General features: G+C 43.4%; 1 protein-coding gene across 3 annotated transcripts in view; it reads right to left on the bottom strand.

Moving 5' to 3' along the window:
* Nucleotides 1–22,420, bottom strand: part of si:ch211-246m6.5 (von Willebrand factor D and EGF domain-containing protein) — a 49,071-nt gene extending 26,651 nt beyond the window's left edge. The window contains exons 1-17 of one of the 3 annotated variants that reach the window (XM_052488525.1): nt 22,009–22,420; nt 14,608–14,792; nt 13,776–14,004; nt 13,515–13,580; nt 13,178–13,413; nt 10,930–11,019; nt 10,564–10,705; nt 9,836–10,065; nt 9,173–9,246; nt 8,139–8,286; nt 6,056–6,196; nt 4,799–5,001; nt 4,065–4,524; nt 3,678–3,956; nt 3,166–3,421; nt 1,958–2,094; nt 703–867 (exon numbers count right to left, since the gene is read on the bottom strand). In XM_052488525.1, coding sequence (XP_052344485.1) covers nt 703–867; nt 1,958–2,094; nt 3,166–3,421; nt 3,678–3,956; nt 4,065–4,524; nt 4,799–5,001; nt 6,056–6,196; nt 8,139–8,286; nt 9,173–9,246; nt 9,836–10,065; nt 10,564–10,705; nt 10,930–11,019; nt 13,178–13,413; nt 13,515–13,580; nt 13,776–14,004; nt 14,608–14,792; nt 22,009–22,108 — 3,141 coding nt within the window. In that variant the 5' untranslated portion in view covers nt 22,109–22,420. The remainder of the gene's footprint in view (nt 1–702; nt 868–1,957; nt 2,095–3,165; nt 3,422–3,677; nt 3,957–4,064; nt 4,525–4,798; nt 5,002–6,055; nt 6,197–8,138; nt 8,287–9,172; nt 9,247–9,835; nt 10,066–10,563; nt 10,706–10,929; nt 11,020–13,177; nt 13,414–13,514; nt 13,581–13,775; nt 14,005–14,607; nt 14,793–22,008) is intronic. The other 2 variants (XM_052488523.1, XM_052488524.1) reach the window with 2 other exon arrangements.
* Between the last annotated feature and the right edge of the window lie 598 nt (nt 22,421–23,018).

Genomic DNA, 23,018 nt, shown 5'->3' with positions numbered 1-23,018 from the left:
ATATCAATTAGGAGGGCTTCCGTGTCTTGAGCTTGGTATGGATGGACAAATGGTTTGGTGGTTTAGCTAAGTAAATCATTTAATATGATTACCGAAGGTTGAAGCTCGCATACTGTAAAAAAAAACAAAAAAAAAAACAACATAAAAACAATTTGATATAGGATTTGAAATTCATGCTTATGCACACTTAGACATGTTCACAGCATCCAATACAAATGTACCTCACACTCCTATGGGATGGGTGACTCAAGCTCCCCTAAACCTTGTAGATTAATGGCAGAGCCAGGGCTAAGGTAGGTAATATTGGGCTCATCTTCTAAGCCCACTTACCCAGGCTCACATAATCCACTTCAGCAGACAGACCTGACTTTGGGCTAACCTTGAGGGTGAGGAGAGAGGCCCCACGGCTCTGTCTCCTACATTGAGATTTATGCTAATGTCTTCTAATATGGCAGTAAACAAACAGCGATCCCAAACCACTCAGGGACATGCTGGAACATGATATATAGGCTATAGAGCAGGCAACGAGAAGGTCAGGAACAGGGCAAAGCAGAAGACTTCAAGTTGACTTTAAAAACAAGTGAGCCATAATCACAGTTTCTTGCAAGGAAACGGGGTGACTTTCCATGCGCTTTAGTAAAATGAACGACGCAACGAATGAACTTGATTGATATAACTATATAACACTGTAAATAACTTTACCTTGACTTCCCAGCGAGCATAGGGTTTGTCATCCACCATAAAGTCGACAGAGTTGATAGTCATCATGCTGTTCAGCGAGGGGACAGAACAGTCCAAAGCCTTGGAGCTCAGGAAGGTAGCTCTGGTCCTTTGCTTCTCTCGCGGAACCCGCTCACCATTCAGGTACTAGAGGAGATAGATCGATCGATCACCATCAGAGCATGTGAATATTGTGTGTCTAATGTGTAATTACAACGTTGATCATGGCTGAACCCCAGTCCCGCAGAGCAGTAGTTTGTTAAGACCTACACAATATCACAGCTTAATTGTGAAATAGACACAAATGACTTATTCGAAATTTGTCACAGGCACACGGAAAAAAAGAAAAAGAAAAGAGTATTGCACAATTTTCATCGCAACGCATTTTGTGTGTATTACATGATTTTCTTTCTTCATAACGCATTGGTGTACATTACACAAATTGATTTTTTTTTGTGGCTAATGTTAGGTAGTCTAGCTAGGTGGCTAATGTTAGCTAGGCTAGGGGTTAGGGGTTTAGGGGTTAAGGTTAGTTAGCTTGCTAGCTAAGTAGTTAACAGGCTCAATTTAGGAGTTAGGATAAAGGGTTCAGGTTAGGGGAAGGGTTAGCTAACATGCTAAGTAATTGAAAAGTAGCTAGAAAGTAGTAAGTAGTTGCAAAGTAGCTAATTAGCAAAAATGGTAAAGTTATCTGTGATCAGATTTGAACACACAACCTTTGGGTTGAAAGACGTTCACGTTACATGCCAACCCATCCTCCCTGACCAACCTCCCTCCTATCATTGCTGTCTTAACTAACCCACTGTCCTCATCTGTGATTGAAATGCACTCTATACAAAACCGTAAACTGCACGCACAAAAATATACAGTCCAATAAGCAATTTATGTCTATTTCACAATAATCTGTGACACTGGGTTGGTTAGACAGACCCATTCTCCCACCACCTTCTGCCTATTCACATAGCTGACGTTGGAGTCCTGTTGTAAACTAGCAGTTTACCAGTCTGTCTGAGGGATGATTATAAGGCCTACTGAAATGAGCCCCCCTCCTATGACAGAAAAAGGGAATCTAGAGCACCATAGTTTTGCTGAACTCTTTCAATGAAAAAAATACTGATTTGGAGAGATTTCAGCATCCTGTCTTCTTTTTCTGTGTTCCCCACTCTGTTTAATACAGCAACACTTTGGAGGTATGTCCTTGTATGACCGTGACGATTGTCTGAGGTATTTCTCTCACCATCAGTCGTGTGAGGTGGCAGCCCAGGTTGGGAGAGTCGATGAAGCCGAGGCCGAAGACCCGGACGCTGCGACAGTCGAACGCTCTGATGTCACACAGACCACTGTTCTCCAGGTCTGTCAACTCCACGGGCTGACCTGAGGAGAGAGGAGAAAGGGATGAGAGGGGAGAGGAGAAGAGAGATAGATCATCAGAGTTGAGGGAAGACGGAGTGGAATATGTGTAAGTGAGGAAGCGCCAAAACAGAAAGACTCAATATGCAAGTCTCGTGCAATTACAAGCCCACTCGCTGACAAACCAGAATGGAAGATTCACCAATTCAAGGGCACTCAGGTATACATTACGTATGATGTGACAAAATGGCACGTTGTCCATGACTACAACACAGTTAGTAAATTCGCAGAGACCGTCGCAATAAATACATCACCAGCCAGACACAAAGTCGTAGAATTGGGAGGTCATGTTCAAGTACATTGTCATGAAGCAGCACACTGTTTTATAATACCTGCCAGAATGAGTTTAACAAAGAGTCCCTTTGACTCTGTCTGCATAAAGTACAGTACTAGTATGTCTGCCTCCTTTGATTCTAGTTTGATTCTACTTTCTACAGAAAACAAGGTCATAAGTGATATTAAACTCTTGAAGTCGATGGCATTTGCTTGAATAAGAATGACAACAAACAATCAACACAAAAGAGGAGACAATTCCCCTTCAATGTCCCCTCCTCCCCCTGTGCTCTGGCCCAGGGGGAGACTTGATGCTCGCCTGTGATCAGTTGAGCTATTAGCTGGATTTATTGGCGCGCCCTGCCATATTCCCCTAGGACCCTGATCCCAGATCAGCTACTATAAATCACACAACACACAGAGAGAGGTCACGGATGGATGCCCGGACCGCTACCTGGTGATAAACAGCATCCTACTATCTCCCATCTCTCAATCAGGATCTATGTTCACAAAGCATACCAGAATAGGAGTACTGATCTCGGGTCAGTTTTGTCTTTTACATTATAATTATATGCACCTTTGTGGATGTGGATTAGGATTACTCACTGTATCCAATATTAAAAATAACTTTAGACTGCAGTAGTCTAATGTTGCAGACTTAACAACAAAATGACCAATAAGCTGGTGAAATCCAATTTTAAGATAAGATGTTTTGATTCAAATTATGCCCAATCTCTGAGCAGTTTGCAAGTGAATACTCACTGATAGCCAGGCTGCAGTCGTAGAAGCTGTGGCCAGGATAGCATTGACAACCCCACTCAGTGCACTGGCCGTTCCCGTTGCAGAAGTTGGGGCAGCGCAGTGCGGTGAGTACCGTCCCAATGATCCCCTCAACCCCCTCCAGCCCAGCCCTGGACTCCCCCAGCTCCAGGACCCTCTGGGTCCGGTTCTCCAATAGCCTCCTCTCACACTCGTTCTCCAGGTAGTGCACCAGAGCCTCCTCCCAGGCCAGGTCATCCTACAACATCAAGTTCAGTAAGTTCAAGTTGAACTTCACTCACATTGCAGTCAATATGGAAACTGAAATCCACGAGCATACTGTACAATTGGCTTAACAAAAGGGCAGACAAGACCTATACTAACAAGTTACAAAATCAACAACGGTAGTGTCCAAAATGACACAAGATTTCCTCGCCCTTATGGGCTCTGATCAAAAGTAGTGAACTATATAAGGAATAGAAGGTCATTTCAGGCACAGACACAAACAGAAATACCTTGAGCTGCAGATCCAGGATGCACAGGTCCACTGCCTCATCCAGCCTCCGGCCTAGCAGCCCTCTACACACTGTTCCCACCGTGGAGTTCCCCAGGGCGAGCTGGCACACCTCCAGGGCCTTGACCGAGGTAAGCCCACTCGGGGTGGGCCACACAGGCTGAGCCACTGGTCGCTCTGCAGACAGGTGGTGGTCCTCAGGGAAGAAATAGGCTAAGCTCTCCAGGTCCGCTTGGCTCAGGGACTGAGAGGTGAAGATGGGCTGGAACTCGTACAGCGCCTGATAATGACAAGAGTAATAAGAGCAATAATGACAATAACAACAACAAAGGGCCATTCAAATAAACTCAAGGACAAAATAGAAGAAAAAAAATCAAAGGATGAGCACCTGTCTCTTTGTCTTGGGCCTGTTGTCGTCTACGGCAACCAGGAAGTCTCTTCTGAGCTCCCTGTCAACCTCTCTCTCACTCTTATCACCGTGGTCCCCAAACCCACCATAGTCCACCATCTGGGAACTCGGCTGTTTGTGTATCTCCATAGGCAGAGCTGGGCTGTTCAGGATGGACACTCCCTGGTGGTCACTTTGTTCTGGCTCAGAGCTACTAATGTACTCAGTGGTAGTGTCCACCCAGGGGAAGACAGAGGTGTAATCCACGTTGTCATGAGACTGGCACTGGGCCTGGTGCTGGGGTGACGAGGGGTTAAAGTTGTAGTGGCGATCGCCAGTGTGGCCCGTGGTGAAATGCAGAGACATGCTATAGCCCTCCTGACACCGACAGAAAGGCCGTAGTTCCTCCACCTCCATTACAGGGGGCATGGTGTCAAATAAGCTCTCCCCCGCGGCTAGCCTGACACGAAGAAGAAACAGAGGGATATGGATCAGACAACGAGCTATCTCATCAGACTCTGAATTAGAGTAAGCCTTGGGGATAACACAGGATTTGATAAAGGATTTCTTTTCTCATGCCAGCTAAAATAGAAAAGGTAACCCAAGGTTATTACGGAACAACAATTCACTTACAAACTAAATGACAAAAAAGGAAAGGGGTGGGGGATTGTACACTGAACAGTTACCAGCTCAGGGGACCACTCTCAGATCTATATAGAATCATTAATAGTTACCTCCATTCCTCCACAAAGCGTTCTTGTTCAGTGCTCCCATAGGTGGTCCCATCAGGTCCATGGAAGTCGTTGTGACCGTTCCGGTCGAACGTCCCACAGAGTCCCGTGGTACTGCTGTAGTCCACACTGGGAGCTCTGATTGACAGGCTCATCCCCCAATCACTGATGTCCGCCCTTACAAAGGCCCCAGATGGAAAGATCAACTACAAAAGGAATAAGAAGGGATAAAAACATCTGCTAAATGGCATATATTATTATATATTATAAAAGTAAGAGTTCACTTTTATTACACCCAGACGCCAATTCTAACAGATCTTAATGCAAACTGCATATTATAGAAAGAGTTCACTCATTGTTTTCTTGTGTGGATCAGTGTAGTACATACTGGGACTCACCAAAACAACAACATTTAACTCCAAATCTTTCTATCTGGTGAACTAGTGTCGGACATTACATTAATCGTACAGTGTTGCAGATTGCCCCGAGCAGAAATGTGTTTTCCCATGACTTGTAAAAGTCGTTTCATTCAATATTGGGCTCATTGGGCTCACAAACTCACACATCCCCAAAACCTGTCTAGACAGTGAGGGAGGAAACAGCCCATAAAAGTGGTTTTAATGACTTTAGTAAAAAAGCATGAGCTGACACATAAACAAAATTGCTTGTAGAGGTGCTGACTACCTGAGAATTTATTTTACAAAAAGATAGAAAGTCGCCTCCTGGGTGGCGCAATGGTCTAGGTCACTGCAGCGCAGCGCCAGCTGTGCCACCAGAGACCCTGGGTTCGCGCCCAGGCTCTGTCGCAGCCGGCTGCGACCGGGAGGTCCGTGGGGCAACGCAGAATTGGCCTAGCGTCGTCCGGGATAGGGACGGTTTTGGCCGGTAGAGATATCCTTGTCTCATCGCACACCAGCGGGCCGGGCGCAGTGCGCGCCAACCAAGTTCGCCAGGTGCACGGTGTTTCCTCCATCACATTGGTGCGGCTGGCTTCCGGTTTGGATGCGCGCTGGATGCGCGCTGTGTTAAGAAGCAGTGCGGCTTGGTTGGGTTGTGTATCGGAGGACGCATGGCTTTTGACCTTCGTCTCTCCCGAGCCCGTACGGGAGTTGTAGCGATGAGACAAGATAGTAAATACTAACAATTGGATACAATGAAAAGGGAAGAAAAAGAAAGTCGCACAAGCAATATATTCTCCCAACAATTTAATGGGTAAACCTACTTGGTAAAAGTAATCCCGTTAAATGAACCAATACCTACTGTAATTTTCTTCCCCTGGTGAGATTCATGGATCTTGATCCGATACTGACTGGAGCCTCTGTTATATCCTCCCAGGGTCTTCAGAGAGAGCTGGGGCCTGGTCTCCTGAAGCTGACCATTACACATGTCCAGCATGACCACCTTAAGGACCACAAAATAAAATAAGTAATTGATTGTATTGTGTTATCCTTATAGTTCTCTACTGTATTTACAAGCTGTATATACTGTATATATACATTTCTTTATTCATAAAAGCGGCAACATATTTTTAGCTTAAAAGCGCCAATTGTGGTGTCTTTTTTTTTACCCCAAATTTTTACCCCAAATTGGTAATGATTGCAAGTAACGCTTTTTGTTTTATTAACCGATGAAACACAAGTAAACAGTTTAAATTCCCCAAAATAAGCATATATATAAAAAAAGTCATACATTTACAATGAAAATTTCAAAATATAAGTTTTGAATGTTTTCCATGTTTTCCATGTTTTAAGAGATACTTTGATCAAGTTTCTTCATAGCCACTTGCTATGAACATTTGTCTGTTATTCATTCAAAGTGTTTCTGTGGTACTCAGAGGCTGACAAATTGGCGATTGAGCCACCAAAATGGGTGATATGGGCGCCATCAGACTTTTAGCTCTAACTCTGGAATGCTATGGGCTATCAACTCAGTTCAATTTGCATATCAAAGATGAGACTCTCCAATTGGTATCGAGATATTGAATGAAAGCGCATATGTTTTTTTTTTATACTGGCTGCCACACCCTCCCGGGGTCCAAATCTGGGGTGGCTCCATAGCAAATCAAATAACATTTTATTAGTCACATGCGCAGAATACAAAGTAGACCTTACAGTGAAATGCTTCATTACGAGCCCCTAACGAACAGTGCAGTTTCAAAAAATACTGATAAAAAAAAGATACAAGTAAGATGTAATTAAAGCAGTAAAAAATAACAATATATATAGGGGGGATGCCGGTACAGAGTCAATGTGCGGGGGCACCGGTTAGTTGAGGTAGTATGTACATGTACAGTAGGCAGAGTTAATTAAAGTGACTACGCATAGATGACAACAGAGATTGGCAGTGGTGTGGAGAGGGGGAGGGGCGAGGGGCAATGCAAATAGTCTGGGTAGCCATTTGACTAGATGTTCAGGAGTCTTATGGCTTCGAGGTAGAAGCTGTTAAGAAGCCTTTTGGACCTAGACTTGGCGCTCCAGTACTGCTTGATGTGTGGTAGCAGAGAGAACAGTCCATAATTAGAGTGGCTGGAGTCTTTGACACATTTTAGGGCCTTCCTCTGACACCACCTAGTAGAGATGTCCTAGATGGCAGGAAGCTTGGCCCCAGTGATGCACTGGGCCATTCGCTCTAACCTCTGTAGTGCCTTGCGGTCGGAGGCTGAGCAGTTGCCATACCAGGCAGTGATGCAACCAGTCAGGATGCTCTCGATGGTGCAGCTGTAGAACCTTTTGAGGATCTGAGGACCCATGCCAGATCTTTTCAGTCTCCTGAGGGGGAATAGGTTTTGTCCTGCCCGCTTCACAGCTGTCATGGTGTGCTTGGACCATGTTAGTTTGTTGTTGATGTGGACACCAAGGACCGTGAAGCTCTCAACCTGCTCCACTGCAGCCCCATCGATGAGAATGAGAATATCTATATCTGTTCAGGGTACATACATCTACCTCTGTGCCAAATTTGGTGCTTTTGTCGCAAGGTTTCCTCTTGAGACATTTAAAGCTTAGCCACGCACCACTAGTATAGAAAAGAGTGATTTACGTTTCAGTCCTCCATTTGACCTCCATTTGACCTCCATTTGACGACTTCTAGGGTTAATTTTCAAATAAATTAAATTAATCTATGAATCATTCATTCAATCAATAAATGATTTCCTCAAACCATCTTGCCTGATCAATGTGTAAATGTTAAACTATAGTGCTTTGTGTTTTATGTTGTAAATGTGTCTTTGTATTCAACTTCTCGTGCTGCCGTTTCGGCCAGGTCTCTCTTGTAAAATAGATATTTAATCTCGACGAGACAAACTTGGTCAAATAATGGTACAAAAATAACAATTGAATCAATCAACCTCGTTTCCCTCCCTGGCCGCCACTCCACAGTTGCAGGACACAGCGTAATGGCGGCTGCCACAGTCCCACTGGCGAGCCTGGACCTCGAACGCTCGGTGGAGGCTCTTGTAGAGGAGGAAGGTACCCGTCTGTTGGTTCTCATAGCGTCTGGTGGGGAGAAACAGGTCTTAAAACAGGGGTGATAAATTGGACTGATATCATAGCTGTGATGTTCTTACTTGAAAATACCAAATCCAACATTTATGTATTGTGCATCTTGCTCGTGAAAATGTCTGTGGCAATTTGTTAGAGTTGAACATGTGCATCAAATAAGTTCAACTTAAAGTTATTTTACGGGCAAGTTCAAATAAATGGTAAGACCTAGTTTCCAATAATTATCATCGGGGGAAAAAAAAACACTTTTCAATCTAATCAAGCAAAAAGGGTATTTTGATTATGGGATCTAGAGATTGCATAAGCACGATGAAGGTGAAGCAATTATTTAAAAATAATTAGGATTTAAAATGTTTTATCTATTTAGAAGGTTATGGACTGGTCCCCTTTGGACCTGTTCGGTCTGAAAAACATTTTAAACATATTTATCTCTGATTAGTGGGTGTTTTTTGCAATGTTTTCAAGTACCAGCTTTGAGAGGATAGTTAATAATAATAATTACAGGAACGAACTTAATCAGTTAGCAGGAGGTGGAGTGGTGATGTAAATAGCTCTTCTTGATCATTAAAATCAGCCAAAACAAGGTAATGTGGGGCAAAATGCATAGTAAATGAGAACAATTTTGAAACACACTGTATTTCAGTGTACAAGAAGGTCTGTTGGGGGAGGGGGGTGTGAAGTCTCCAAGTCTGTATGTAACACACAAATATATAATAATAATACATGCCATTTAGCAGATGCTTTTATCCAAAGTGACATAAATCGTAAATCTAATGTGATTTACATAATGGGTGGTCCTGGGAATCTAACAAGCGACATGCTCTACCAACTGAGCAACAGAGGACACAGCATGCTAACCACCAATGCCCCAGTTACCTACCTGCCATCCAACGTAATGATGTGTGGATCAGTCAGAGAGTAGCAGCTTGCAGTGGGAACATCTTGAACTGTGACCTGCAGAGGTATGAGGAACAAAGCTTAGCGTGACCCACTCTGGTCGTGCTGATTAAAGTGTCTGCAACAGCACAGGGCTTTCATGTGCGTGTGCGTCAGTGTCTGAAAAACAGGCCGAAATGCTTTCATGTCTCACTGGCTTAAACACTAAACACAGATGTGGCTAGCCTGACTGCATGACTGAATGATGACAAAACAAAGGGGAAGTCGAGAGGTTTAGGAGGACACAACGGGTTTTGCTACATGAGTAATGCTAAGACTTAGTTTAAAGGAAAGAGTGGAAGCCCACGTAGAAAAGCAGTGTGAGTGATTTGTCGTTGGTTCATAACAGTCTTCTCTTTAACCATGTAAACACTGTGGTGCTATGTCATGCAGACATTTACTGCAGTTCTGTTAGTGTTATAAGCAGCTGTTCTGAGGCTTACAGCTACATTATCTCTCTCTCTCGGACCTTGAGTGGAGTGGGCTATAGCCCATCCGGAGGCAGGGTTTGCGAAACAAAAAGAGAATTAGAATATTCCAAAGTTCTAATTCCATTGTAGTGTTGTAATGTGTTCTAATTATATTTCTATGGGTCTCCCGGTCAGACCTTGAGAGGTGTGGGGCTGTATCCCCTCCAGAGGCGCGGTGCGTCAGAGCGTGGCGTGGCGCTGAGTAGGCTGGGGCGGTTGCCGTCGCGGGTGAAGTCTGTGACGGCGGTGAGAGTGAGGCTGGCCCAGGCACACCCCTGTCTCCGGCTGCAGGCTGCAGTAGGCTGCAGCTCCACCTGGCAGGTAGACAGGGCCATGTTGGGGGCCTCCACACTGGGATCCAGGCTGTCTGGGAGGGCAACAGGACACATAACAGTGTCTGGTTAGTAAATACCCCCACAGAGCTGCAAGACAGATAGCCTGAATATGAAATCAACCCCTAGCCCCTAGATCTGAGAAAGGATTGGATGGGTGTAAACAAACAGGAATTAATCACATGTTGAGTCTTTTGGTTTTAAACCCCTCTGGCACTACTACAGTAAGCACTGGCTCACACAGTGGGGCTCCCGAGTGTTCGAAAGGCACTGCATCTCAGTGCTAGAGACGTCACTACAGACCCTGGTTTGATTCCAGGCTATATGACAACAGGCCGTGATTGGGAGTCCCATAGGGCAGAGCACAAGTGGCCCAGCGTCGTCCGGGTTAGGATTTGGCCAGGCTAGGCTGTCATTGTAAATAAGAACTTGTTCTTACCTGAATTGCCTAGTGAAATAAAGGTTAAATAAAAGAAAGAAAGAAAAACAAACACAGAGCATGGTCATGGAAATTAGGCTATTCTAATTCTCACCTGAGTCACGGACACTCAGAGTGAGAGTGACTCCACATGGTCGGCCATTCTCTGTCCCGTAACAAGGGATAGGCACTGTACTGTGGATGGTTACAGCATGCTCTTTTCCGTCCTCCGCAATGTGCAGCACATCTGGAACAAACTGTAGGCAAAGAGAGAGAGAGGGAGCGAGAGTACAGACACAGATTCCTGGACAGACTGGGCTCAATGTTCATTTATTTTACAGCACGCGATGCAGTTCAGGAGGAGTTTAATGCTCAACAATGGATTATACACAACTTAGAGGTCAACCAACAACCATCCCAGCTTCAAACACATTCAGAACGATGAGGGTTTTAGTAAATTGCATCAGTCATGATGGTTTACCTTAATTCCAGCGTAGAAGCTCTCACTCTCTTTGGCCAGAGATTGTGTCCGGCTGGCGTTACCCAGTAACGTGGAAACACTGCAGGAGAACTGTAAAAAATAATCCTACGTTAAGAATGACACAAGTAGCTACTATCAAGTGTTCACCTGGCAAGTCAGTGACAAAGCTATCTATGACACAAATGAAACACCAATATTTTCCCTTCAAAAAAGCATGAGGCCATAAAAATGGTCTTTCTAATTTGTGTTGGCTTGCATGTGTAATTCATCCAAACATTTCACTGAGCCATGTGGCTTGTAGGCTACATGAGCAATGTGCTAGGGCTGGAGCCGTTGTGTGTTTAACTCCATCCTCAGTAAAGTAGTCACCCCTGATCTAGCCCAGCTGTGACATCAGCATGTGTGGAACAGAGCCTGATGAGTGAGGCCAGGCCTGCTTTGTACTGCACAGCTTGTCATGGATACACACAACTAGCATCGCACGTTGTATCCATCCACACATGGCTTCCAATGGCTAATACAGTAATTGCTATCTGAAGTTTCAAGTTGTATTAGTCGTATACAGGATACACATGGTATTACACTGTCCAATGAAATTCTTACTTGCAGGTTCCTTTTTGACAATGCAACAACAATAAGAAATAAGAAAATATAAGAATACGAACATAAAGTAAATGGAATAAACATTTAAGCATAAGTATAATACAGGAAGGCACAATTTATAGTCCAATATTTACACGTGTATTGGGGAGGGGTGGATTTGGGGGCAACTGTTTAAATAGTGCAGTATTAACAATAGTCAATAACTATTGGTAGCAGCAGTTGTGATGTGTGTGTAGGATAACAGTTGGAGGTCAGGAGTCTGAACCCTTTGGAGTTGACACTAGTGTGAGGCAAAGGTGTGTGCTTGCGGTGGTCCTATTCAATGTCTTCCTCCTGTGCGTCACAACACTCCTGCACGGGCCAAATTTCTTAAGCCGCCGTAGGAAGTAGAGGCGCTGTTGCACCCTCTTGACAACAGTGGTGATGTTGTTGGTCCATGTGAATTCATCTGTGGTGTGGACACGGAGGAACTTAAAAATGCTGACTCTCTACTGCAGTCCCGTTGATGTGGATAGGGCATGTTCCCTCTGCTTCCTAAAGTAAACAATCAACTCCTTTTTTGCTGCCGTTGAGGTTTTGCTGCCGTTGAGGGAGAGGTTGTTTTCCTGGCACCACAATGCCAGGTCACTTACCTCCTATCTAGAGGCTGACTCGTCGTTGTTGCTTTTCAGGCCTACAAGCGTGGTGTCATCAGCAAACTTAATGATGGAATTGGGATCATGCAAAGCCATGGCGTCAGGGGTGAACAGGGAGTGCAGCAGAGGGCTGAGGACACACCCTTGGGGGGCCCCAGTGTTAGAGTCAGTGTGGTGGAGGTGTTGTTGCCAATCCTCACAGCCTGTGGTCTGCCTTTCAGGAAGTCCAGGACCCAATTGCAGAGGGTAGTGTCCAGACCAAGGGCTCTGAGCTTGGTGATTAACTTGGAGGGAACAATAGTGGTGAATGCTGAACTGTAGTCACTGAACAGCATTCTTACATACTAGGTGTTCCTCTAGTCCAGATGCCTTACATGAATAGCGATGGAAATGGCATCTTCCGTGGATCTGTTGGAGCGGTAGGCAAATTGGAGTGGGTCCAGTGTGCCTGGCATGCTGGCCTTGACATGGGCCATGACCAGCCTTTCGAAGCACTTTACGATTACAGGGGTGAGTGTGACAGGGCGATAACCAAGATGACATGCCAAATGACTTTCTTGGGCACTGGGACTATGCTGTTCTCCTTGAAGCAAGTGGTGACTACAGCCTGTGACAGGGACAGGTTGAAGATATCTAATATCTGTGTTAGAAGAAGAGCCTCAATGCCACATACCAATTACAAAGAAAGCATTTGATGGGAATCATGTGAAAGAGTCCTCGCAACAATTAAAAGTAAGAAAGACCAACCCTAATCTGAGTCTGATGTATTCCTCTACCCTTCCTGACCTCCTTTCTCTTCCCTGACAATCTGACACACCTTCTTCTATTCTTTTTTTCTACATGTTGAACCCCAGTTATAAAGGTCAAGAGGTCAACAGGATCCATCCATTGGTTAAGCCACCAAAGATGGTCAACCCCCATCACACAAACGCATGCATGTAAGCTCACACACACACACACGCACGTAACACACACACATCCACATACACACGTCTGGTAGGCATTATTACCGTCTCCCCCAGTCTGAAGTGGACTCCGTCCATCTCCACCAATGAGAAGGTCTCCATGATAGAATCTTTCCTGATCTCCACCTTCATATTGGATGCCAGGTGTCGGGCCCAGACCACCAGATAGCCCAAGGGGAGTCCCGAGGTCTTCACCCCACTGAAGGTGCATCGCAGGTGGACACTGCTGCCCACCAGCTCTGGGATGATCACAGGCTTGTAGGATAATGCAGGGAGACTTGCTGAGGGATGAACAAGAAGCTGATATCAAGGACCACCCAGACATGATTAAATGAAGAATAAATGTGAATCATATTTATTTGAGCTTGTTGTGGTTGTTTACCTTTGCATTGCCCATTGACTTCCACCTCACCCGGGGCACATAATTTAGGTCCAAATTCTGATATGACTAAAAACAAGAAAAATACATTTAATTGTTTTTATTTTGTCAGTTCCACTATGTACTTAAAGGCTTTAGACCAGAGTGAACAAATAGAGCAGCAGACATATCTTAAGGCTAATAACAAATTCCAAATTCCAGCGAAGCAGTCACCCATACATCCATTCACACCAAACTGACAGTGATTCTGTCATTCTAATTCACCTTTGGCACAATATCCCATACACCCCTGGGTGGGCTGCAGGTAGTACAGGAGAAACTCTCCACAGTTGCGTACTGAGATGGGGATGCGGAAGAGGCAGCAGTCCTTGGTGCTCCCGTGGAAGAACTGCCAGGTGGCACAGGCCGAGAGCTGGCGGACCTCCCCTGGGCGGGGCAATGAGCTATCAGTGAGAGACAGCCACACAGGCGCCTGGGTGCCACATCTGTTCATCTGGAGAGAAGACAATGACCCGTATTTACAAAGCATCTCAGAGTAAGTGCTGATCGAGGATCAGTTTGGCCTTTTAAATTGTAATGGGTATGAGGGGGGACCTGATCCTAGATCAGCATTCCTACTTTGAGATGCTTTGTGAAAAAGCTTCCACCTGTTCTGTAGCTACTCATTATACAGTTTACACTCAACTTTTCACTGTAAAAAAAAAACTGCAAAAAGCAAAAACCAAACACAGCTGTATTGAATGAGATCAGTTGTATGAACTCATTTACATTGGAATGAACCGTGTAATTCATGCCTTGCATTGGTAACTACAGTTGGGATGTTTATAAAGAATAATCTTTATAATTCTCATAATACACCACGCTTTAAATATTGGATGCACAACATGTTCCATCAAGAAAACCACTTGATTAAGTACATTAACTCCTGTAGTGGACAACGTAATTAATGAAAATCCCTTGCACTGTGAAGAGTTAATCATAGTTTTGCCTGTATCATTTATGTGAATGGTAAATAAAAGAGGCCCTAAAATGGAGCCTGGTGGAACCACTTTACACACTAGGGGCAAGACGGCATGGTTTAGCAGCTTTAGCTTACTTCCACACAGCTGGTGGGCATCTCTGCAGGCTTGTTGTTAATGCTGAAGCGGTACCATCCTGGGGAGAGGGAGTGATCACAGATCAGGTCCTGTATAGCAGTGTTCTGCAGGTCACTGGAGTCAAAGTCCACGCTGCGATACGGGTTTCTCAACATGCGGTAACCTCCCGGGTAGCACTCTGGAGCTGGGGGAGGTAGAAGGACAAAGTTAGTAAGAAAAGACGTTACATTCACAGGATACATTTTTATTTTTTAATTTTTTAAGATGAACGTATTTGGAATATAGGAGTCTTTCTGGGTAGTTACTGTGATGTCAACCTGGACTGTGGAGGGAGGAAGGGAGGGAGGGATGGAGGAAGGGAGGGTTGTAGGGAGGGAGTGAGGAAGGTAGGGAGGGTTGGAGGGAGGGAGGGAGTGAGCAGGGCATGGTACCAAAAAAAGGTAGCAAAATATGTCATCCCAGTGGCTCTATAACTTCAGTCAGTTCCTTAAAGGGTTGAACTAGAGTTAATTTACTGTAACGTTTAGAGGGAGAGATGAGGAGGGTATATTCAAACAGGTAAAAATAACACTCATTCATTTACCTAATTCCCCTCCTTTCTAAACTCACCCCTGGAGGGTTAGACAATAAAGCCAGCGATCCATGACAGGTTCTGAACATAGCTCTCAGCTGAAGGCTAAAAATGGAGAGAAAATGACTTTAAAGTCAGACCTCTCACATCCTATGTCCATTCAAGTGTCAAAAGAACCTGCACCAATATCACACTTCCCTGTCTGTAAATTGAAAATGGGTCAAAACGACTAGGACTTCAGTCAGAGCTATGACAGAGGAATAGGAAGGCCTTACTGCGTTTCTACCTAATGAAGAGCATACTTTGGAAATCCTACCTAGGTGACCATAGTATGACATTTATGTTGAATGATCAATCACAAAACATGGCATGTAAGCACATTTCTTACAGTACCCCCAAATGACGTTACATATTTCGCATCAGTTGGATGCGGCAACAGTCTGCCCCCTGGGCTAATGATGAAGGTTTGTCCTGGGGTGAGAGTTCCCTAGAGACTATTTATGAGGTTACATTTACATTTACATTTAAGTCATTTAGCAGACGCCCTACCGCGCTGTAAACTCTGTTAAAGGCCAATTTGACTACGTTTACCCAACAGCAACAGCCTCTCCTTTCCTCTCCTCTGGAAAACATGGCTGTTTGGAAAACCTTTGACCTTAGTGCTTGGAGAGAATTAGTTCCCAGACACAGACACAGACGAGGTGTAAAGCTTCTAGACAAGGTGTGTGTATGCAGAGAGATAGAGGATTTGTAAATACAACACATTTGGACGGCAAAGAAATATAAATACACATTTTCAGTGCGGCCCTCCGGACCTTGTTGAAGACGGAATGTGGCAAAATGAGTTTAGACACCCCTGCTGTATGGAGTAACTTGGTTGGATGGAATTTGGTATTTGGTATTTTATTAGGATCCCCATTAGATATTGCAAAAGTAGCAGCTACTCTTCCTGGGGTCCACACAAAACATGAAACATGACATAATACAGAACATCAATAGACAGCTCAAGGATAGAACCACATATATCTTTTTTAAAGGCACATGTACTGCAGCCTACATATCAATACATACACACAAACTATCTAGGTCGAATATGGGAGAGGCGTTGTGCCCATGAGGTGTTGCTTTATCTGTTTTTTAAACCAGGTTTCCTGTTTATTTGAGCAATATGAGATGGAAGGAAGTTCCATGCAATAAGGGCTCTATATAATACTGTACTTGAATTTGTTTGGGGACTGGGAAAAGACCTAGTGGCATGTCTGGTAGGGTAAGTGTATGTGTCAGAGCTGTGTGTAAGTTGACTGTGCAAAAAGTTTGGGATTTCCAACACATTAACGTTTCTTATGAAATGAAGTAATGCAGTCAGTCTCTTCTCAACTCTTAGCTAAGAGAGACTGGCATGCATAGTATTTATATCAGCCCTCTGATCACAATGAAGAGAAAAACGTGCCTCTCTCTTCTGTGCCAGTTGCAGCTTAACTAGGTCTTTCCTTGAAGCACTGGACCACATGACTGGACAATAATCAAGATTAGACAAAACTAGAGGCTGCAGAACTTGCTTTTTGGAGTGTGGTGTCAAAAAATCGGAGCACCTCTTTATTACGGACAGACCTCTCCCCATCTTTGTAACCATTAAATCTATATGTTTTGACCATGACACTTTACAAGCTAAGATAATGCCAACTAATTTGGTCTCCTCAACTTGTTCAAAAGCCACAATATTCATTACCAGATTAAGCTGAGGTCTAGAACTTAAGGAATGATTTGTACCAAATACAATGCTCTTAGTTTTAGAGATGTTCAGGACCAGTTTATTACTGGCCACCCATTCCAAAACAGACTGCAACTCTTTGTTAAGGGTTTCCGTGACTTCATTAGCTGTGGTTGCTGATGCATATATGGTTGAATCATCATCATACATGGATACACATGCTTTGTTTAATACCAGTGGCAGGTCATTGACAAAAATAGAAAAGAGGGCCTACAGAGCTGCCCTGCGGTACACCACACTTTACATGTTTGACAATAGAGAAGCTTCCATTAAAGAATACCCTTTGAGTTCTATTAGATAAATAGCTCTGAATCTACAATATGGCAGAGGTTGAAAAGCCATAACACAAGAGCTAAGACTTCATCTAAAATGGCACCCTTTTCGCTACATAGTACAATACTTTTGACCAGAGCCCTACAGACAAGTGCATTATATAGAGAATAGGGTGCCATTTTAGACACAGAGTGGGTGACACACAACAACAGGCTCCCCATCATGATCTGACCTATGACCCCAACCATGGTGCTGCTAGTGAAAGAATGCTTTGTTGTCTCATGAAGAGATGGCCATCAGAGTCCATTCTCAGGGCAGTTGTTTAGTGGTTTAACTCTCTGGCTACACACACACATGCACAAATGCACACACACATACAGGCACACGCACACATGTGCGCACTCACCAACACACACGCCGTGCTGTGGTGAACTGAAGGGTCAGGGCCCATTCTTTGATTTATTTGTTGTGACAACTCTGCTGAAGGAGCAAATTGGATGTGGGAGAGGAGAAACACCAAGGAACTAGTGCTTACTTTCACTAATGGTATAACTACTAGTCTCCTGCACTGTATAACCCAATTACTCAAAACCTTTGAGTAAACCCGTTGCACTTAAAAGGATACTTCAGAATTTTGGCAATGAGGCCCTTTATGAACTTCCCCAGAGTAAGATGAACTCGTGGATACCATTTCTTATGTCTCTGCGTACAGGCCGTTTGAAGGAAGTTGCTGACTTGCGGTAGTGCAATTGCTAACTAGCGTTAGCATATTTACTGGAAGTCTATGGTATCTGCTAGCAGATACACAGACTTCCAGTCATTGCACTCATGCTAGTTAGCTTTGGCTTGCGAAACTATATCTAATTTCCTTCATACTTGACACAGAGACAATTTAATGGTATTTACAAGTTCATCTAACTCTGAGGAAGTATATAAAGGGCCTCATTGCCAAAATCCCAAAGTATCCCTTTAATATACAGTGGGGCAAAAAAGTATTTAGTCAGCCACCAATTGTGCAAGTTCTCCCACTTAAAAAGATGAGAGAGGCCTGTAACTTTCATCATAGGTACACTTTTTAACTATGACAGACAAAACGAGAAAAAAAAATCCAGAAAATCACATTGTAGGATTTTTTATTTATTTATTTGCAAATTATGGTGGAAAATAAGTATTTGGTCAATAACAAAAGTTTATCTCAATACTTTGTTATATACCCTTTGTTGGCAATGACAGAGGTCAAACGTTTTCTGTAAGTCTTCACAAGGTTTTCACACACTGTTGCTGGTATTTTGGCCCATTCCTCCACGCAGATCTCCTCTAGAGCAGTGATGTTTTGGGGCGGTTGCTGGGCAACACAGACTTTCAACTCCCTCCAAAGATTTTCTATTGGGTTGAGATCTAGAGACTGGCTAGGCCACTCCAGGACCTTGAAATGCTTCTTACGAAGCCACTCCTTCGTTGCCCGGGAGGTGTGTTTGGGATCATTGTCATGCTGAAAGACCCAGCCACATTTCATCTCCAATGCCCTTGCTGATGGAAGGAGGTTTTCACTCAAAATCTCACGATACATGGTCCCATTCATTCTTTCCTTTACACGGATCAGTCGTCCTGGTACCTTTGCAGAAAAACAGCCCCAAAGCATGATGTTTCCACCCCCATGCTTCACGGTAGGTATGGTGTTCTTTGGATGCAACTCAGCATTCTTTGTCCTCCAAACACGACGAGTTGAGTTTTTACCAAAATGTTCTATTTTGGTTTCATCTGACCATATGACATTCTCCCAATCTTCTTCTGGATCATCCAAATGCTCTCTAGCAAACTTCAGACGGGCCTGGACATGTACTGGCTTAAGCAGAGGGACACGTCTGGCACTGCAGGATTAGAGTCCCTTGCGGCGTAGTGTGTTACTGATGGTAGGCTTTGTTTGTTTGGTCCCAGTTCTCTGCAGGTCATTCACTAGGTCCCCCCGTGTGGTTCTGGGATTTTTGCTCACTGTTCTTGTGATCATTTTGACCCCACGGGGTGAGATCTTGTGTGGAGCCCCAGATCGAGGGAGATTATCAGTGGTCTTGTATGTCTTCCATTTCCTAATAATTGGTCCCACAGTTGATTTCTTCAAACCAAGCTGCGTACCTATTGCAGATTCAGTCTTCCAAGCCTGGTGCAGGTTTCTGGTGTCCTTTGACAGCTCTTTGGTCTTGGCCACAGTGGAGTTTGGAGTGTGACTGTTTGAGGTTGTGGACAGGTGTCTTTTATACTGATAACAAGTTCAAACAGGTGCCATTAATACAGGTAACGAGTGGAGGACAGAGGAGCCTCTTAAAGAAGAAGTTACAGGTCTGTGAGAGCCAGAAATCCTGCTTGTTTGTAGGTGACCAAATACTTATTTTCCACAATAATTTGCAAATAAATTAATACAAAAATCCTACAATGTAATTTTCTGGATTTTTTTTCTCATTTTGTCTGTCATTGAAGTGTACCTATGATGAAAATTACAGGCCTCTCTCATCTTTTTAAGTGGGAGAACTTACACAATTGGTGGCTGACTAAATACTTTTTTGCCACACTGTATTGAACTTCAGTCGTCTCAGGCCAGTGGCACAATACGTTAATTTATGGTTAGATCAGAACTTCCGTTATAATAATTGGCCTGTACAGAGAATTAAGTCAAAACCACAAGTCCAAATGAGTGTGAAACCAAATCCAAACTGGCCTCCCTTGGGGGCATTTTGCTGCAGCAGGACAATCCACAGTTGAGGTCAGCTCAATGCTGATTGGCCAATTTTTTATATATATTTTTTTATCAGCTTGAACATTTTGAGTAATGCCCCCACAAAGCCACTTCTCTAGTATAATTTCACAGTGTGCCTTGCCTTTTTGAGTGAATTGTAGAGTTACCACCCATGACTGTATTTGTTAGTGACAGAGACATAGCTGCTGAATTAATTAATTTTCAGTCCTGTGGCCTTCACCAAGTGAGTTCCTAGGCAAATGTTATCATTATAATTAAACTCTACTCAGTATAAATCTCATATGGCCTTATTCTTTACCCTAATACAGTGGCCTGAAACTCATGGTTTATAGTTCACATCAGGCCTGCAAGTAGGGTTGCAAAATTCCAGTAACTTTCCCAAAATTCCCAGATTTTCAAAACATCCTGGATGACGGATTTCCAGGAATCTCCCAACCCAAAGTTCTGGAAAACCTCTGAAATTTACCAGAGTTTTGCAACCCTACCTGCAAGTCACATTATGCTGGCTTGCAAAGTGATGTGTAATTCCTATTGGAATCCAGCCAGAGTTAAGATGTCCAACAGTTAAAATATTTATTCACCCACAAACTGCATTCGTTATGACTGCCAGGGTTAGGAACAGTGTGAGGAGACTACCTAAGCCATTTAAACTGAAACAACCATTTCAGTAACGGGTGCAAAAGAAAATCTAACTAAATAGCATGTGTGGCATACGATTGTTTCATCAATCACTTAATGTCCATGCAAAAACACAGATATTAAATACAATTCACAAAACTCTACCTCTGTAATAGCCCATGCTAGGGAAAAAAGTACATTTGTTGTCATAACTTCTTAAAAAAATATCAGTACCTGCACAAACAATTTAAACAATAATGATTTTTTAATTTACTTTGGGTTCAATTTACTAGACGTTTTTGAGTACAAAATGCCTTGGGGCTTACAGTGTTGGGGAGAAAACGTCCAACTCCAAGTCTACAATTGTCTATGTTTAAAATGAAATTCATTACATGTACTGTATGTGCTGTCTGTTCTGTACTCTCCCACATAGGCTATATTTACAACTCTATATTGACATTGTTTTAAGGTTGTATTACTGGTAACATGGTTACAATCCTGTAAAGCTGCCCACGACAAAACTCCTTATGCATATCTACTTATCTACTTGTTGGCTGGTGGTGAGTGACAGGTATGCACGGCTTTAGAACTAGACACCAAATGACACAGCCACACAACCTCTAATTGTGTCCTCCTCAGCAACTGGCCACAGTGCCAAGTTCTCCAGCAGCTTGCATTTCTAAAACACTTAGGCCTACAGTATTATGCATTATATACAACTTACATTATAGGCCTACTGTAAGGTGTTGAGAAAGAGACCTAAACAACACAAGTGCCAAGTTCTCCAGATGGTTGTATTTCTAGATCACTTATAATAATAGAGAGAGTCCAGTGCATCATTAAGTAAGGTGTCAAAGCACAACACTTGCCATAGACCTATACAGAGCTATGCCATACTATACTATGCTTGTTTAACAGTATTTAATTTATAAGTAGAACAACAAAAGGCTGGTTTAGGTACCAAGGGAGACATTTGTTCCACCTCCCCCAAAAGCAATCCAGACTGTAACTGTATGTAAGGCTATAATGATTTTCAGCCCTACTATATTGTCTACGGATGTGTCCAATAAACTGCTGCTTTCTTACCATATGGTCCATACCGCCCTACCACACTGCCTTAAATCTGATGCAGCTGTCTGACAATGGAAAAGTTTGGGAAAATGTTCTGATCCTCTCAAGTCTTATCTGTGCATTTTTGTTATTAAAAAGTATCTGGAGGAGTGAAAGAACACTGACAATACACTTTGTTATATTCCCTGGATCATAAAAAATAATAAAACTGCAAAGCTCTCATCAGTCAACAATTGTGCGCTAAACTAAATTGTGATATCTTCCTTGTTTTATTAAGGGCAATAGTCGAGGCATTCACGTCTTACTGTACTTTTTTTAAAAAACGTTCTGTTTATTCGACTTACCTAACTGGGCAAGCGCTCTCAACTGCATCAAACAGAGAAACACAATGCGCAGATATCCCGGGACTGACGCATGTGAGAGGCTGCAAACTACGCAATCCATAGTAGCGGTTCACAATTTCATCGAAGGAAAATATGCCACAAATTTTCCCAGATGTTAGATCCCATTTGAGAATCTTCGAAAGTTTTCCAAATGTTCTGGAGTGACGAAATAGTTATCGTTTAGTTGTTTCTGAGCATCGGTTCAGAACCGTGGCTCCTCAGATTGTATTAAAGGTTGAATCCGTGGGTAGTTTTAGAGCGTTCTTTTCTTTTCAACCAACTTTTCCAATCAAGACACAACAAGTTGCTCAGTCTTACAAGGAGGAGGGAGGACAGCACATCCCGCCTTCAAGTCTCCATACTACCCCCTGGGGTGTAGGTGGACCCTCTTGAAGAATCCATACTGTAACAATAGTCTTTGGCAAATTCAACTCCTCCTTGACCAACAGGGACAAAAGCCTCACATATGTTTGTGGGATATCTACACTTTTTTTCGTGAATAGAAAAGTTATTACGGTTATACTATAATATACAAAATTATAATTTACCAATTTATGATGTTAGCTCAATGATCATTCAAATCATGCAAATTGAATCCAGCTTGTTGGTGTGATCTCAAAACGGATTTAGCCCACTGAGCTAAAGCCTAGACATTCGTTCTGGGAACTAACATAAGTCCTGGGAACTATTCCCACATGCTCCTTTTTCCATCTGATTTAGAATGCTACAGCTATGTTGTTTATTCTCACCCTGACTGACCAGCCAATAACACTGTAATCCCCTAAACGTATGTGAGCAGAATAAGCCCTCTGCCACCTGGAGAGAGAGATAGGGTCATCCCACTGTCGACGCTGTCCCAATTTAAAGTTATTGCTTTGTCCAGATGCCATCTATTAGACTTGGCTTGCCCTCATTCTAAGCCTGCTCTGGAAGTAGAGCTGGGGCTCTGCTGAATGGCATGGCCCTGCTAC

Source organism: Oncorhynchus keta, chromosome 30 (assembly GCF_023373465.1).
Source record: "Oncorhynchus keta strain PuntledgeMale-10-30-2019 chromosome 30, Oket_V2, whole genome shotgun sequence".
Classification (NCBI taxonomy): domain Eukaryota; kingdom Metazoa; phylum Chordata; class Actinopteri; order Salmoniformes; family Salmonidae; genus Oncorhynchus; species Oncorhynchus keta.
Note: the sequence above shows the minus strand (reverse complement) of the source record. Positions and strands in the feature narration are given on the sequence as shown.